The sequence below is a fragment of the Ambystoma mexicanum genome, chromosome 1q (genome assembly GCF_040938575.1).
Source record: "Ambystoma mexicanum isolate Mex_15411 chromosome 1q, UKY_AmexF1_1, whole genome shotgun sequence".
NCBI classification, from domain to species: domain Eukaryota; kingdom Metazoa; phylum Chordata; class Amphibia; order Caudata; family Ambystomatidae; genus Ambystoma; species Ambystoma mexicanum.
Genome location: NC_090922.1, coordinates 38,455,958 through 38,472,763, shown reverse-complemented (window position 1 = coordinate 38,472,763; position 16,806 = coordinate 38,455,958). Strand labels below are relative to the sequence as shown.

The following is a 16,806-nucleotide window of genomic DNA, read 5'->3' as shown; positions in this document are numbered from 1 at the left end:
ATAGCTTGGGTTAAGAAGGACTGAGCGTATGTTGTTTGGGCGAACAGAGTGCTTTTCAATCAATATGTGGGGGGCAGTGTCCTCTGGGTCGAACCAATGCTTTGCAAATTGAGCTTGCGCGCATTAATAATGAAGCTCGAAGTCTGGAGCCGCAATGCCTCCCTGCATGAAAGGCTCAACCATCTTATCCCAACCCATCCTGGCAGTTTTCCCATTCCAGATAAATGAGGAGGCGAGTGATTTAAGTTTCGAGAAGAAGGGTTTACCAGGCCAAAGTGGGATGTTATTGAAGTAATATAGGAACTTGGGGAGGACCACCATTTTGAGTAGCGCAACTCTGCCATACAGGGATAGTGGAAGGCTATCCCACATCTGGAATTTGGTCACAAGGGCTGACAACAGTTTCCCATGATTGTGCGTATATAGTAGGGTTTTATCTCTGGTGACCATTATCCCTAGGTAGCGTACCTTGGTAGGGGCAGGTCTAAATCCCTCTATTTCAGCTAGGTCTCCCGTGCCGTCAGTAAGGGGAAATATTTCTGACTTCGGTACATTAATTCTATATCCCGAGTATTCTGAGAATTCATGTATGTCTGACATGATGTGTTGCACATTTTCTTTGGGGTCGCGGACATATAATAAAGTGACATCCGCGTAAAGTGATATTATCTGAGGGGGGCCGGTCATCCTAAGACCTCTGTGTGAGTGGTTCTGACGTATGAATTCGGTTATTGGTTCAATGTTCAGAGCAAAAAGTATGGGCGAGAAGGGACATCTCTGCCTGGTCCCCCTGTGTAGGTGGAATGACGGGGAGAGAGTGGTGTTAGTCAGGACCTTAGCTGTCGGCTGTGTATATAATAATCGGACACAGTTAATATAGTACTGGCCGAGACCAAACCGCTCCAGCACCAGAAAGAGGTATGCCCAGGAAACGGAGTCAAAAGCCTTCTCGGCATCTAATGCGACCACTGTCATGGTTCGCCGACCCTGGAAGCTGTGGAGAAGGTGGAAGAAAGGGTAAAAGGACTATTGCCCTCGGTAACGTCATGCGCGCTTTAGTCTTCCCAGCCTTTATGAACCCGGAAGTTGTTAACGCGCATGCGTTGCAACTTCCAGTGTTTTCGGGAAGTTTACTGCCAGCGCTCTGGGGTGTTTGCTACCTCCCGCTCCCCAACGAGTTTCCCTCTTTGCCTGCCCATTGCTTACCTGCTTGCTTCCTCCTGTTTTCCCTTGTCTCCCTGCTTACTCGCTTCCTCGTGCAACACGATCCTGGTGCTCGCTCTATTTCCTTGGCCACGCCCCTTTGCTCCGTACTCTGTGTTCCTCTGCCCGGTTCTGTTCTCTCCCGTACGGAGCCACCTCTACTCAGTCATCTAAGGAGCCACCGCTACTCGTCTCATCTCCTGCTGGTACACTACATGGACCTCTTCTCTGGAGTCGCGCCTCTGCACCGCATTGCATTCTGGTGGTAGTAGTCTTCAGCTGGAACTTTTCAATACACCTGCCAGGGTTTTTCGGCAAGGCTTTTCCCTGGTCCGGGGTGGGCTCCCTGGGGTCCCCACTGCCAGGCAAACAGCTTTCTGGCAAAGTGGCTGCCGGTGGAGCCCATACCCAATACTTCAAACCGAAAGAGAGGACTCACAAGAAGAAACCCAGCGAAACCTGGAAACAGGGAAGAAAGGGGATCACATTAGACGATCCTGACGATTCATCCGCCTTCCCTACAGAATCAGGTGAGGAGGGGTTTGGGGAACCAAACATTACTGAACAGACTAAATCTGAGAACCACGGCCGCCTTGGCATCTGGGTCTATATGTGCCATAACATTAAATACAGAAATATCTTTGTTGCATATAATACAATATTGACATAGAATATTGACATAAGTACATTATTTACAGTGGCAAATATGAAATTTGTACAGATTGCAATGCAGTATATTTACATGGATTTGCGAAGGTCACTTATTATTGTGCATGGAAAGAGGTCTTCAGTTTCCTACAGAAAATCAATAGTGAGTTTTCCGCTCTGTCTGCAGGAAGAGCGTTCCAGGTCTTGACGGCAATGTAGGGGAAGCTAAGGCCACCGGCTTTCGCTTTTTTGATGCGTGGGAAAGAGAGTAAGTTGGTGTATTGCGTCCTTATGGGACGGGAGGAGGAGGGTTTGGAAATGGTCTCTGATAGATAGGATGGGGCAGTGAGAGAGAGGCATTTGTGAGTGAGGGTGAGGATTTTGAGTGTGATCTGCTCTTTGACCGGGAGCCATTGGGCTGAGTGTCTGGCATGGGAGATATGCTCTCTTCTTGGGATGCCTAGAGAGGCCCGGAGGGCGTTGTTCTGTGTGACTTGGAGTCTGTTCAGATTTTTTGCTGATGTGCCCGCTAGAAGGGCATTGCAGTAGTCCAGCTTGGCTCCAATGGTTGCTCTGGCTATGGAGAGGCAGTTAGGTTTGGAGAGGTATGGCTTGATGGCGTTTATGAGTTTAATGGTATGCGCGGAAGAGGAGGTGATTGTGCTGACTTGTCTGGTCATAGATAGAGAGGAGTCTATGTATACCCCCAGTGTCTTTACAGCTGTGGAGACGGGGATGACGGCGTTGTCAATGGAGAAGTTAGCGTACGGTGTGTCCAGTTTGTCTAGGGTGCTCTGTTGACCTAGTATCATGATTTCAGTCTTGTCTCCATTGAGGCAGAGGCCATTGACTGCCATCCAGGCTTGGAGTAGATTGAATGGAGTGCCTTAGCGTCTTAGTGGTATGAGCCTGAGAGGGGTAGAAGTACTTGTGTGTCGTCCGCGTAGTTCGTGTAAGCGATACCGTATGAGTCGAGTTTGTCAAAAAGAGTTTTGGTGAACAAGTTGTAAAGTGTGGGTGCAGTGCAGGATCCTTGAGGGACCCCGCAGTGGATTGTCGTGGGAGTGGCGTTGGCAATGTCCGAGAAGACTTTCATGGCTCTACCCTCTAGGAAGGAGGTGACCCATAGAGCTGATTCTTCAGAAAAGTTGTCTGAGTGTGTGAGGTGTGAGGTGAGGGTCTTGTGGTCAACCAGATCGGAAGCTGCTGAGAGATCTAGAAGGAGCAAAAGAGCTGGCTTGCCCTTGTCCATGATTTGGGTGATCTGACTCTTCAGATCCACCAGGTCTGTGCCGTGTCCTTTCCGGAAGCCTGATTGCCTAGTCCCGAGGATGGAGTGGGTTTCCAGAAAGTGCTGGATTTGGCAATGTGCGGCTTTGTCCAGTAATTTCAGGAGGAAGGGCACTGTGGTTATTGGTCTGTAGTTGTTAGGTTGTAGGGGGTCGAGGGTAGGTTTTTTTTAGGAGGGGCTGGACCCAAGCCTCTTTGAGGCTAGCGGGGATAATACCTGCTTTAAAAGACGCATTGATAAAATCCGTAAAGAGCGGCGCAAAGCAGTCTGTGCAGTCTTTGATGAGTTTGGGTGGGCAAATATCGCCTTTGCAGGGGGAGGGTTTGAGGTAGATTGATAACTTCTGTTTCAGTGACGTCCCTGAAAGAGAAGTCAGGTATGGTGGGCTTGGGCGAGAAGGGTTGAGATTTAGTAGGCTTGGTACCTGTCTGTTGAGGTAATGCTTTGCAGTGGTCTTTGACTCACTGTGCAGAGAGGCAATGCAGCTCTGGTATTGGGTAATTCAAGAAGGAATCTCCCTATCAGCAGTTCACCTAGCCGGAGAGAAAAACACGGCGGCGGATGCTCTGAGCAGGCAGGGCACAGTCTCCTACGAGTGGGAACTATCCCACAAAGTCCTTCAATAGATCTTGACCCTTTGAGGAACCCTTCAATTAGATCTGTTTGCGAGCGGAAGTGCGAAAGGTATTGCTAAAGGTAATTACCCCCAGGAGCAGCTCTAGGAGACGCGTTTGTAGTGGACTGGGAATTTCCACTCCTGTATGCGTTTCCTCAAGCCCCCGTCCTTCCTCATGTGATCGGGAGGTTGAGAAGGTTCGGGAAACACATGATCCTAATTGCCCCGGATTGGGCTAGTAGGACGTGGTACCCGGACCTTCTAGACATGTCGATCTATCCTCAAATGCATCTTCCACAAAGAGAGGACCTTCTCTCGCGAGAGGAGGGTCAGGTTCTCCATCCAGAGGTCAAGACTCTCAACCTTCACGCTTGGTTTCTAAAAGGCTGTGATATAAGGATTGGGACCTCCCGGATGACGTTATGGAGGTGTTGCTTTCGGCCAGAAGACCAGCAACAAAATCTGTGTACCATTGCCGTTGGAATAAGTTCTGCAACTGGTGCAAGGAAAAGAATGTAGATCATTTTCTATGTACAACGCCAGATGTTTTATCCTTTCTTCTATCCTCAGCCAATCTGGGGCTCCAGATTGGTACCACTAAAGGCTACCTGGCGGTGCTGTCCATTTTTAAGCATTCGTCAGAGGAATGTTCTTATTTCAAAATTCCGCCGGTGACTCCATTTCTAAAAGGGCTCACTAATGTGTTATCTCCTTTCCGTGTTCTGGTTTGGGACCTTAATCTGGTTTTAAAATTCCTAATGTGTGCACCCTTTGAACCTTTGCACACGTGTCCTTTAAGGTTATTAACCTTCAAAACCATCTCATTGGTTGCTCTGCCATCAGCCCGTAGAGTTAGCGAAGTGCAGGCACTTTCATCCAAGCCACCCTTTACCTTCTTCCACAAGGATAGGATTGTTTTAAAGGTCAAAACTTCCTTTTTGCCCAAAATCATCTTGGATTTTCTTTTTAGGTCAGAATATAGTTCTATCTTCTTTCTATCCCCCACCTGATCCTGGTAAGGTGGAGGAAGGACTTCATAGTTTGGACCCTCGGAGATCGTTAAGCTTTTACATTTCGAGAATGTCTAAGTTTGGAATTGATGACCAACTCTTCATCGGATACACAGGGCACAAGATGGGTCAGGCTGTTACCAAACAGATCTTATCTAGATGGATAATTCTAGCAATATCAGAATGTTACAGGCTTGCAGGAAAATACCCTCCTGAAGGTTTAAGAGTTCATTCCTCCAGGGGCATGGCTACATCTACAGCCCTTCAAAAGGGCGTACCAATTAGAAATATTTGTAAAGCAGCAACATGGTCTTCCATCCACACGTTTACTAAGCATTATTGCCTGGAGTCTTCCCTTGGTCAGGCTGGTGCTTTTGGCAAAGCAGTCCTTCACTCTGTCCATGAAAACCGATAATTATAATTATACTCCCTCCTCCAAACACAATACTGCTTTGTGAGTCTGTCAAAGATGAGGAATACGTGGGAGGACACAATCCATTCGAAGAACAAGTTAATTACCCCTGGTAACGTTCCTTCGACTGGATGTTCCTCCCATGTATTCCTCATCGCCCTCCCACTCTACCCTTCATTAGAAATTCCGGTGCTATTACAGCTCTGTTCCATCAAGGCTGAGGAGGAAAAACAGAACTGAGGCCAACAGGCGCTGCGCGTGCTATATATGCCTTCGATGACATCACCCTCGACCGAGGCCTTTGAGGGACAACAAGTTGGCACCAACGACGCACAGTGCCCTCTGCCGAACATGGTTTCCGAGGCAGCTGAAGCTGGACAACAAGTGTCAAAGATGTGCAATACGTGGGATGAACATCCAGTCGAAAGAATGTTACCAGAGGTAAGTAACTTCTTTTTCTCAGAAGCTCTGAGTGCCAGATAGCCAGGATATCCACCTCTATTGTGAGACCCATACTGAAAAATATTTTTTTTAAAACCCATTTAAATGGATTCTTCAGGAGCCTCTGCAGGTCGAGACCTGCAGAAGCACACCAACAAGTAATTAAGCATAAAACAAAAGAAGGGAAATCTAGCTTTATGAAGAGCCACATCCAGCCTCCAGCATTGTACATCCATAAGGGGAAACAAACAACCAAGATTATGGGTGATTGGTCAGATGCTTTATAACCAAAACAGAGAACTTATTTTTTTTATTTTAACATTTAAAGGGTAACTAATGTGCCTGTTTCCTAGACATGATTCAACCTCATAGATTAAAAAGTGTGACTACGAAGATGGATACAGTGGCAATGAAACTTTCCTCTGGCCTCATTGTAGCACCCAACTGTAGGGCAAGGTTCTTTAAAAAAAAACACGGTAGCTATGGATTATGTCATTGTGATTGGTATTGTATAATACACTTACAACAAATGTACTAATGTAAACTGTGTATTTTGCTACACAAGGAAGTGTTCTCATTTCAATCAAGAGGAAACTGTTACTGTTTTTATGAGATGCATTGCTGTTTGGAAACCTACAAAGATGCCGCGGGTGTCTGTGCATCTCTTTATTAGGATCTTCTGTTTTCACACTAAGGCCAGGTTTGCCAAACCAGTTGTACACAATTCCTGTTCATTTGTATGTTCATAGTCTGCATTTGCCTCCTACTCCTTTTGTTTCTACCCTGGTACTTGATTCAGTAGGTGGAAATGTGTGGCTGTGGATTGCAAGGGATAGTTAATTTGTTTAGCTTGGTAGCATGTGAGGATGAGTCCTGGACAAAGATTGCCAGCCAGAGTCACTACTGACACCCAGGAGTAGGGTCTTTCCATGAGCTTAAACTTTTGTGCATTTATCTTTTATGGCATCTTTGGTCCTGTGGAAAAGAAAGGTGGATGCTACTTTTGCCAGTTAGCATTTTTTTTTTATTTTATATTTTTATTATTTTTAAGAACGACGTGCATCATACATAAATCAACAAGGAGTCAAATAACAAGGCAGTAAGCTTTACGGTAAGTGTTCATTTCCTCGCCACGTCCAATAAATTGTCAAGCCCTTCGCCACAATCTTTTCACCGGACGTCAGGACCGTATCCATGTCTCTATCGGCCTGATGGCAGGCTACTTTCAGTTGGGGTGCAGTCTATTTTGTTCCTACGTAAGATGCATGACATGTCTGAGTTTCTCCACTCTCGGGAAGTGCCTTTCACCCCTCAGTTGACTCATTCTAGCTCCTCCTAGTGGTCCGCACAACCATAACCCTCAGACACATTTCCATGGCTCCATGTCCCTCAACAAGAACAAAACTCCATCCCCGTTATCCCCCTAACCCTCCAACTTCCTTCTGTACACCCCTTGCCCCCCTTGACCTCAACTCCCCCCAGAACAGAGTGCAGCTCCTCCCCGTTGTTCCCCGTGGCCCCTGCCTTCTGCCCTACATTAGCCTAGGTGGGGTACCTCCCCTCTGTTAGTGCTTCTGGCATCTGCTTCATACGCCTTCTGCGTTTACTGCTCTGCGTGCCCTAGGGTGGCCTTAGGTCCTGTGTGGATGCTAGCTCGTTCAGTACCTGACTTCAGTTAATCTCTAATGCATTTTCCCCTTCTGGGTTTCCAGATCGGTGTAAACATTCTACTTCCGTCAACCCCCACCGTCATATCTCGTGCAGCCACAGCTGTATTGACCGGACGGTTCCCTTCTTCCACTCCATCGCTATCCTTCTCTTGGCTAGAATGAATGTAGCAATTTTGTTTCGGTTTTTATATCTCTTTGCCCCTGGTAGGAGCCCCCACAAGCACACCTCATGAGAGTATTTGTAATTTCCCCCCGACAGGTCATTCACTTTGCGTACCACCTCCTCCCAGTATTTCACCACCCCTGGGCAGCTCCAAACCATATGCCAGAAGCCGGCATGTTCCCCATTGCATCGCGTGCAAGTGTGTGGTGCTGTGTGGTTGATCGCGTGTATCCTTTCCTGTGTTAAGTATACCCTATGTAAGTTGTAGAATTGTGTGAGCTGGAACCTCGCGTTCCTGGATACATTTTTAACCTGTTGCCACATCCGAACCCACTTTGAATTCAGGAGATTCCCCCACATCCCTTTCCCACTTCTCCTTGACTGTTAGTTCCCCATTTCCCTTCGCTGCCTGTAGTGCTCTATATATCCTTGACACCCTGCCCCTGACTTCACTTAGTCCCAGTAGTGTCTACATCACTGGATGCTCTTCCGGTTCCTCCGGGATGCTGACCCATATCGCTGCTAATCGTCTGACCACTTTGGCATATGTGAGAAAGTGACCTCTCGATTTTTGATACATTTGTCTCCATTCTTCAAACGTCTGCAGTTTCCCCATCTGTGAATAGATCCCCCATTGTGGCGCATTGTTTGTCGGACAACGCCCTAAGGCCCACATTGAGCAGCGCTGTTCTAACTGTGGTGTCAAACCCGATCGGGAGATCCTTACTGTATAATTGTACAGCCTGTATCTTCTTCAAGAGTTTTGCCCTCACCGTTTTAAAGACCACTGTGTCCACCTCGCCCTGTGTGGGTCCCCAGAGTAGTTCCACTCCCTGTCTGTCTGGCTGCAACTCCCCCATTAAGCCTTTTAGTTCCCCTTCTGATCCTGACTGCCAACGCGCTGTTGCTTGCAATTGTGCCGCAGTGAAGTACAGCTCGAAATCTGGCATGTTGAGACCCCCTTCTTACCTCTTGCGGCGTAGAGTACGCATAGCCACTCTAGCACGCCCCATATTCTGCAGAAGTTCCTCCAGCATGTTGTCCAGCATCTTAAAGAATACCTTTTTCACTGTATACGGTATATTCACAAAATAATATAAAAGACGTGGGAGGACCACCATTTTACAAAGTGTGATTCTCCCCATTAGGTATATCGGAAGTTTCTTCCAGAATTTCACCTCGTCCCCTACCCATGAGAGAGCCCTCCCAGTATTGTGGACAAAGGTCTCCTCTAATTCATGGTAGATCTGGATGACCAGGTATTTAAAGGATTCCCATTCTCAGCGAAGATCCCCGCACGTTCCCCCTTCTTCACTTCTGTCTTTCATGCCCGCCAGTGGGAAAACTAGAGACTTTTCTTTGTTTACCTGAAACCCCTATAGTTTCCGAAAGTTGCCTAGTACCTCTAGGATCACCGGGATGTTCTCCCGTGGGTTGTCTACGAAGAGCAGCTCATCGTCTGCGTAAAGTGATATATTGTGCAGCACCCCACCTGCCTGAATGCCCATTTCTGCAGTGTAGAACTGGAAATATCTCGCTAGTGGCTCTAACGCCAAGGCAAATATGATGGGAGCAACCGGGCATCCCTGGCGTGTACCTCTCTCTAGGCACCATTTTCCCAAAACCCATCCGCCTGTTTTGACCCTGGCAGTAGGGGTGTTATATAGCAGTCACAGCCAATTCAGCATCAGCCAATAAAACGTATTAAGAACCAGGTCTTGTGTTTTTGCTAACCCTTGGTGACTGGCCATTAGGTGTGCGTGGGCTAACTCCATAACCACCCTCCGATGACTCCTGGGGATTACCAGCTGGGGTTTCCTGGTCCCGGCTCTCTATAAAGTAATCAATTTAAACGAAAGAGTAAACGTCCATTATGATCAAGACCTTGCTCTTCCGGGTTAACCCTTTCGAAGGCCTCTGCCATGTTTTGATCAATATGCTGGGCAAAGACTAGGTCTGGTAGGGTGATGGAATTGTCCCTCTCGTTCGAGCATGGTGTGGTCAGATTTGTTACAGCCTGCCCAAACCCTAGAGAGCCTTGAGATGTCTGTGAAAGTGCCTCTACCTCCTGTATGACTGAGCTTAATGTTTTTTTCTAAGATTCCTTGGGCAACTGGTTCTCCCACCCGTAGAATGTAATTCTGACTGCCCGAGTTGTGTAGTACAACTTGAATCTCCTCCCTGTGTCCAGGGTCTACTAGGCCTGTGACCACATCCAGAGAATACTGCCAGGCTAACCAAGATTTAGCTGCCAATTGGAGGTAGCATCCTGAAAGGGGGGGACACTAATCTCTGTAGGAATGAGCTGTCTTTCTTGGCTGGGTATCTCAACTTCTTTGGCGCTAAAGAAATCAAACCCAATAGATTGGTGAGTGACTCTTTGAATGTGGGGTTCAGGTGCTGAACTAACATGGGCCCCAACCCTGTATCAGATTGTTCAAATCCCACTTCTGACATCACTTGTTTCAAGTCCGACATACGAGATGTACAAGAAGACATGTTTTAAAGTCCCTCAGGTTATTAAAGTAAACAAATGTCTTGTCTATCCCCACTTCTACGATGAAGGGTCCCTATACTAGAATATAACTGGTGCTCATCAGGTCAATTAAACCTTGTCCTTTGTCCAAGCCTATTCTGTCCTAGCGACTGACCTTGCCACAAAAAAATAAGGAAAACCTAATTTAGCCAGGAAAAATGTTCTTATTTTCTCACCTCTCTGTATCCCCCTTTCTTGGCTTCTATAGGTTGGTGCTTGCCCCCTACCAATTGTCTTTCAAATTCTTCTCTTGGTCTTTCAGGCCTCTGCCTGCTCATGCAGTTTAAACCACAAAGTCTTGCTCGACTTATAAAGTGAATTCCTTAAGTACAACACTTGGATTTGTAAGTCATTCAACTTTGCAACTTAAGTCTTTGGCTCACCCCTCCAGGGCATGTCAGTTTCTTATGAGCAATGGGTTTTCTTGGTCCAGCTTGGACTTTCTGCCTCTACTTTCAGTGTCGGCTTGTCCTGTTTTTCAGCCCTCCGTGAGTAGCTTGGTTTCTCACCCCGGACTGGGCTTTCTGGTCCTTCAGTACTTATGATTCTCTAACCCTTACCCCCTCGCCAGATCTTTGTTTTGGGTTCACCCTTCCAGGTGTCTCTATTTCTCTTAGGTCTCTGGTAGCCCAACATCGCTATTCTTATGGCTCTGTTGGCAACTGGATCGATCAGCCCAGTGTGGGCTGTTCAGCCTCACTGTGGGTTGTGTACTGTCTTCCCCCTCAGAGTTTATTTGGCGCCTCAGCTCTGCGTGGATAACCCGGCCTCACTGGCCGTGTGGGTTTTGTGTTTTTCTCACCCCTTTGTGAAATGCTTTGGAGCTTTTCCGCCCTCCTCCCCCTCCTCTGCATTAGCTGCGTACCTGCGTTCCAGCAGCATTTTTAATTGCTGGAAAGTGCTCCTCTGGTAGCTGCGGAACTGCTCTTCTGTGGTCGTCGCTTCTCTCGCAGAGGTTTCTTCCTCTGGATGCCGTTGCTCATGGATGCCGGTGTACTGTGCCTGTGACGGTTCTGCCTCTCCCTTCAGGAGACCTCAGTGCCTTGGGCTCTCCGCCCTTCTGGACTTGATAGGTTTCTGCAGGGATTCCTCCGCCTACCACATATTCTTCTTGGTTATAGGTTAAAGGTTCGAATCAAAAGGTTTGAAATACAATAGGGTCGAAACAAAAGGACCGAAAACAAAAAGTTTGAAAACATTTTTTTTTTTTTAAATATTTTTATTCTGGGGGGGAGGGGTGGGTTCCAAACCCGGTTTTTGTGGAAAAAAACACTTTTTTTACCTATGTGGAAACCCCAAAAAATATATATAATTAACCTTTTTGTTTTCGGTCCTATTGACCCGAACCTATTGCATTCACACCTTTTGTAATCGCACCTTTAACCTTGTAATCGCACCTTTAACCGGACACCTTCAACTTTGGTCCTGCTTCCAAGATGGATTGGCTTGGCACTGCAGTGCATACTTCCACTGTGCGTGACCTTGCCCAGGCTGTCTCTCTCCTTGCAGGTATGGGTCTCTGCCCTTTTACGTTCTTTTCTGCAATGAGAGATGCAACATCATTGGTTCTAGCATCAAGGTGGGGTCAGCAGCCAAGCCACGATTAAAGGCGACTGTATATTATTATTGTGTTCAGACCCCATGTATTCACCAAACAATTGGGACTCTTGTGTTAAGGGACAAGCTACAAACTTTTCACTTGTGTATTCCTTGTACCCTAAGGTGGGGAGTCACGTGTGTGTGATCCCGCTTGCCCTGTCCCCTATGGAGTGCTTTGCGTAGTGGGTGCACCTCCCTAGTCCCAAAGGAGATAGCTCCCCCTTGAGGAGAAGGGACGAATCCCCTGGATTCCTAACACTCCTTAAGGGATTAGTTTGAAAGGTTTAGACTTTTTAGATTCTGACTTTGTGTCTGGAGCACAGATCAGGTTGAATCGTGCCTCAGAGTGCTTCACAAAAAGAAAATTGGCAGGGAAGGAGGACATGGGAGAATATGGTTCAATACAGTTTAGGATTCAATATACAGATGGCAAGTGATGTTCAGTGTACCGCTGACTATCCTGAGTGTATTAGTGACGTCTCAGTCAAAGTGCCCAAGGGTGGTTCCCTGTACAATTTGAACAGAGTAGTTGAGAGGAAGAAGACTTAATTTGAAATTTCAACAAATGAAGCTAAGGATTCTACTTTTTAAATATTTAGGTTTTGTTGTTTAGAAAGAATAAAATCAAGCGCACAACCACTCATTACAGTTTTTCAATGTAAGTTTAATTTCTCCACCCCAGACTGAAAGGACAGATGTTTTAGGACACTGTTGGCTACTTTGATAAATGGGAGATATTTGAAGAGCATTGGGGAATGTCTGAATATTCAATTGATCCTCTGTGAAACCTGTGTCCATATTTAACACATTGCTGTGGCAATCTTGCTTCTTCCAGGTGGTCTCTCAACAAATGAGCATGGTCGATCTATCCTGTTACAGCCTTGAGGAAGTTCCTGAATATCTTTTCTACAGCCAGGACCTCACCTATCTCAATTTACGGCACAACTTTCTTAAACTTGATGGGCCAGGAGCCATTAGCAATCTTTGTCGGTAAGTCCTGTGCAAGCCACATATAGTTTTAGATAATAAGCAAGGGTCAACTGGCTGATGAGAATGCAATTTGTTTTGTCTTCTCAGATGTGTGATACCTAATTTCACATAGAATAATAAGTATGTGCTCATTTTTTGAAGCCGTGGGTGGCGGAGTGGCTTCCCAGAGCATCTTTTTTTAATTCACTTCAATGATTGCTTGTTTTTTGTTGTAGGTTTTCGCAGTTGAAGTGTCTGAACCTGTCCCACAACCGATTAGGAGCCTTACCTGTCCAGCTCTGCCAGATATGTACGCTGACGGAGCTCAACCTGTCATGTAATGGCCTAACTCAGTTGCCCATGGAGATTGGCCATCTCTTGTGGTAAGAAGTGATTTGTATCGGTTGTTAGTGTCTTTACGAAGCAGCAATTGATTGAGTATACTACTTACGTGAAGCAAAATGTTATTTTAATTGTGTGATTAACACCTGCCACCTTCTTTGCATCAGGCTAAAATGTGAAGGCATCAAACGAAATAAAAGGAAATCTATGAAGGTCCTTACATTTACTTTAAAGGCGACTTATGAGCATGTCCCTTCTTTAATGTTTTGAGCTTATTGAGCTTGCAGTGTATTAAGCAGCAGCTTGTTGCGCCTCGTAGCCCAGAATCAAGTTGTTGAGCTCTTTTCCCTGCGTCAATAAGCACTTAATATAGAAATAGTTAACTCTCTATATGTGAATTTTTGTCTTATTCCATATAAGGTCTCTGTTGAACTGGAAACTCCCATCCAGTGACATGCTATTCTCTTCTTGGCAATGAAAAATGCAATACCTATGAATTTCTTGATACTCTTGGGAAGTTCCCACATGTATCTGAATAGCCACAGGAGGTTGGTCATTTGAATTTGCAGTTCTATGATTTCCTGGAGTTTGGCCTAGACGTCACCCCAGAATACCATCACCTTTGGACAGAGAAAAAGTCAATTGTATAAAATCTGCTTCCTCCTTCTTGTATTCAGGGCATTTCTGCTTTATCCTGACTGGCGTTACATATACTTGGTGTAAAAACCTAAACTTTTTTATAGTTCATTGATACTTTACTTACATGACTGTAGACCTTTGCACACACTTCTCCCTCTATTACCAAACGTAAACTGGCCTCCCAAGCTCTTCTAGCATTAGACACTGGGACTAGCCAACACAAAACTACCATTTTGCACATAATCAATATTGCATGCATAGTTGTGGCTGCTGGCAGTATATAGCTAATCACTGGATGTTCTAGTGGCATGTCTGGGAAGCTAGGCATTACTTTAGCAAACTTTCCTCGAATTGTATAGTATAAGATTGCATACAGCATTATGCCCCTCTCAATTCTTAATATTTTTCAAGTGTCAAAAACGTCCCCTTAACAAAAACTCAATTTAACAAGCTCCCCGTGTATGTCGCTATCAAACAGCCACATCAGTCTACATATCCTATCAATATGTATATCAGAGTGCAACAGGACTTTGGTGCCCATGTTCCTTTATCTGTTTCCAAAGTGCCATAACTGCCACTTGAACCACATTAACTTCCTGGGTGTCTGCGGGGTCTACAGTGTTGCTGCAGTCACTTGCATAGGCACAACAATGTCTCTCTCCACTGCCACCTGCTGGGCATATGGTGCCATACCATACCATCTGATCTGAGCCACATAGTAGTACACCAAGGTTTGGAACACCTAGCTCTCCTTTATCCTATGGGAGTATAAACATATTTCAGGCGAACTTGAGAACACCAGACTCTTAAATTATCCTTACCATCGCCAATCTCAACCTAATGAAGTATATCCCTTGTAGCATAATGGGAGCGTTCATGAAAATATGTAACATTTTCTGCAGAACCACTATCTTAATTATAGTATTCTAGTCATCATTGATGGAGGAAGTTTAATCCACCATTCCAACTTTGTTTCCACTCCTCCAATGCAGCTATATAATTTCTATTATAAAGTACATCCACCTCTCTCTCTCCCAAGAGCCATATAATGATTGTAATGAGTGGTAATATCTCATATCCATTCCAATTCACTTTTAGGCTCGAGTATCTTTCAATTAAATGGGTTGATATTCAAGTCTGCTTGCACCTTGCTTCAGAAATTTCTTTTTCAAGTATCGGGTGCTGTTCGGCATCGAGTCGTGGCCCTCGACAGCCTCTGTTCTGTCCCCGGCCGCCACGTCAATGCTGGTATAAGCAGCATGCGTGGCAACCGTTGCCTCAGTTCCGTTTTTCTGCGTGCTTCGAACGGTTCTTTGCCTCAGCGAAATTGAACAACATTTCTTCGAGAAATATGAACATGATGTTGACACCAAAGACAGGGTTTAAGCATTGTGCTGATTGTGGGGCAAAAATGTCCATAACAGACCTGCATCGAGTCTGTGTGTGGTGCCTAGGAACGGACCACAAGGTAGATGACTGCGGTTCCTGCCAGTCAATGACGGTAAAGGTCTTGCGAGAGAGAAAGGGGAAACTCGAGGCAGGTAGGCCCCCATCTAAATCCTCTTCTGAGAGAGGTCCTCGGATGACTCAAGGGATGTTTCTCCATCTAAAAAATGCACTAAACACCAAACACGCTCAAGATCGAGGTCTCGAGATTCGTCATCCTCCTCTCATAAAAATTAGAAGAAGCGACGCCACAGGTTGCCGTCATCTTCCTCCTCACCTGACAGGATGGTTACTTTTCCAAAGAAGTCCACATCACCGGCTGATTGGAGGTTTTTAATTTTTTTTGTTTTTTTATTTGTATATGGTTCCCAAGAACCTTTACAAAAGCAAGAAGAACAATAAAATCTATTTCAAATCAATTCAAATCAAATAGTTCTGCTTCAATGAACATTTTAAACAACCATGAAAGAAAAAGAAGAGGGAAAAAAATGAATGAACAATTAATAAAAAAAGAAACAAATGAAATATTATGTAATTAGGAAATAGAAATACATGGATAGAACACGTTATTCATTAGTTCCAATGATAGTCTTAGGTCCAGGGGGGCAAGACAAGAAAAAAAAAGAAAGAAATGCAGGTGCAAAAGCAAACGGCGACAGCGATGGAGAAAGATCTAGCTTTAAGTATAGGTTTTCCAAAAAGCTGCAGTGAGTGTTCCTACGAGTGCCCCTCCAAAAGAGCTGAAAAAGTCTCCATAAACCACCACATCTGACAAGACCGGCAGGGTACCTCTTGTCTCCACTTCTCGCGTGCCAGAGAGCCCGGGAAGAAAGCCTCCTCACCATTCGTCAAAGGAGTCTTCATCGAGACACAGGTCGAAGTCAGGTTCTTCTTTCTCGACGATCGTTAGAGATCAGACACCTAGTCCTTTGAAGCCTGTGTCGAAAACATTCCTTGAAAATGGCAAAGCCGATTTTTAATCTTGGTCCAAGATGGCGAGGATGCAATTTACCAACCACTACAATCTGATCTGGATTCTGCGGATTAAGTTAGTAGAGCAATGGGAGCCAGCACAGTGTTGTGATGTTTTGCAAGGCTCAGGAAGTGTGGTTTTGCTCCTGAGGTACAGACACGTCTAATGGACATGTCTTTTGATGGGTGCCAGTCATTTGGTGAAAAGGCTGATGATAGCTCGGAGAAGCTGCAAGATTCAAAAGCAGCAGCAAAATCTCTAGGAGCGGCAATTCGCCAGTCTGCAGAGCCTCAAGGTTCTGTGCATGCCTGGAGAGAACGTTCCTTTCTATTTTACTGATCTGTGTCAAGGGGAAGAGGCCTTTTCTCACAAAGGAGTCAGAAAAGGGCTCCACGTGGATCCAGAAGTAGAGGATGAAAAACCTCCCTTTTAGCCATCAACTGCCTTACCATCAGCTGCAGCAGGGGCACCTTCAAAACCCCTTTGATTTAGCACACAAGACTGTGGTGGGGGAAGGCTGTCTCAGCATCTCTAGAGTTGGTGGGGCATAACCTCAGATGCTTGGGCACTTCAAACAGTGACCCACAGCTATTGGCTCCCATTTTGGACAAAACCTCCAGATTGCCGCCCAAGCGGCCACTGTCAGTACCAGATCCGCTCCTTCAACTGGAAATTCTTACCCTGTTGAACAAAGGTGCGATCGAATTAGTACCTGCAGCTGAGAGGGGTCAGGGATGGTACTCTGCTTATTTATTAATCGCCAAGAAGGACGAGGAGTGCGACCCATCTTCGACTTGAGATGTTTGAAGAAGTTCCTCAGGAAGGACAAGTTCAAGATGGTAATTCTT

At 45.8% G+C, this 16,806-nt stretch overlaps 1 protein-coding gene across 2 annotated transcripts in view; it reads left to right on the top strand.

The window, feature by feature from the left end:
* The window catches only part of PHLPP2 (PH domain and leucine rich repeat protein phosphatase 2), a 1,504,106-nt gene that overhangs the window by 477,269 nt on the left and 1,010,031 nt on the right, over window positions 1–16,806 (top strand). For both annotated transcript variants that reach the window (XM_069635467.1, XM_069635468.1), the window contains exons 6-7: window positions 12,425–12,579; window positions 12,795–12,941. In XM_069635467.1, the coding sequence (XP_069491568.1) occupies window positions 12,425–12,579; window positions 12,795–12,941 (302 nt within the window). The remainder of the gene's footprint in view (window positions 1–12,424; window positions 12,580–12,794; window positions 12,942–16,806) is intronic.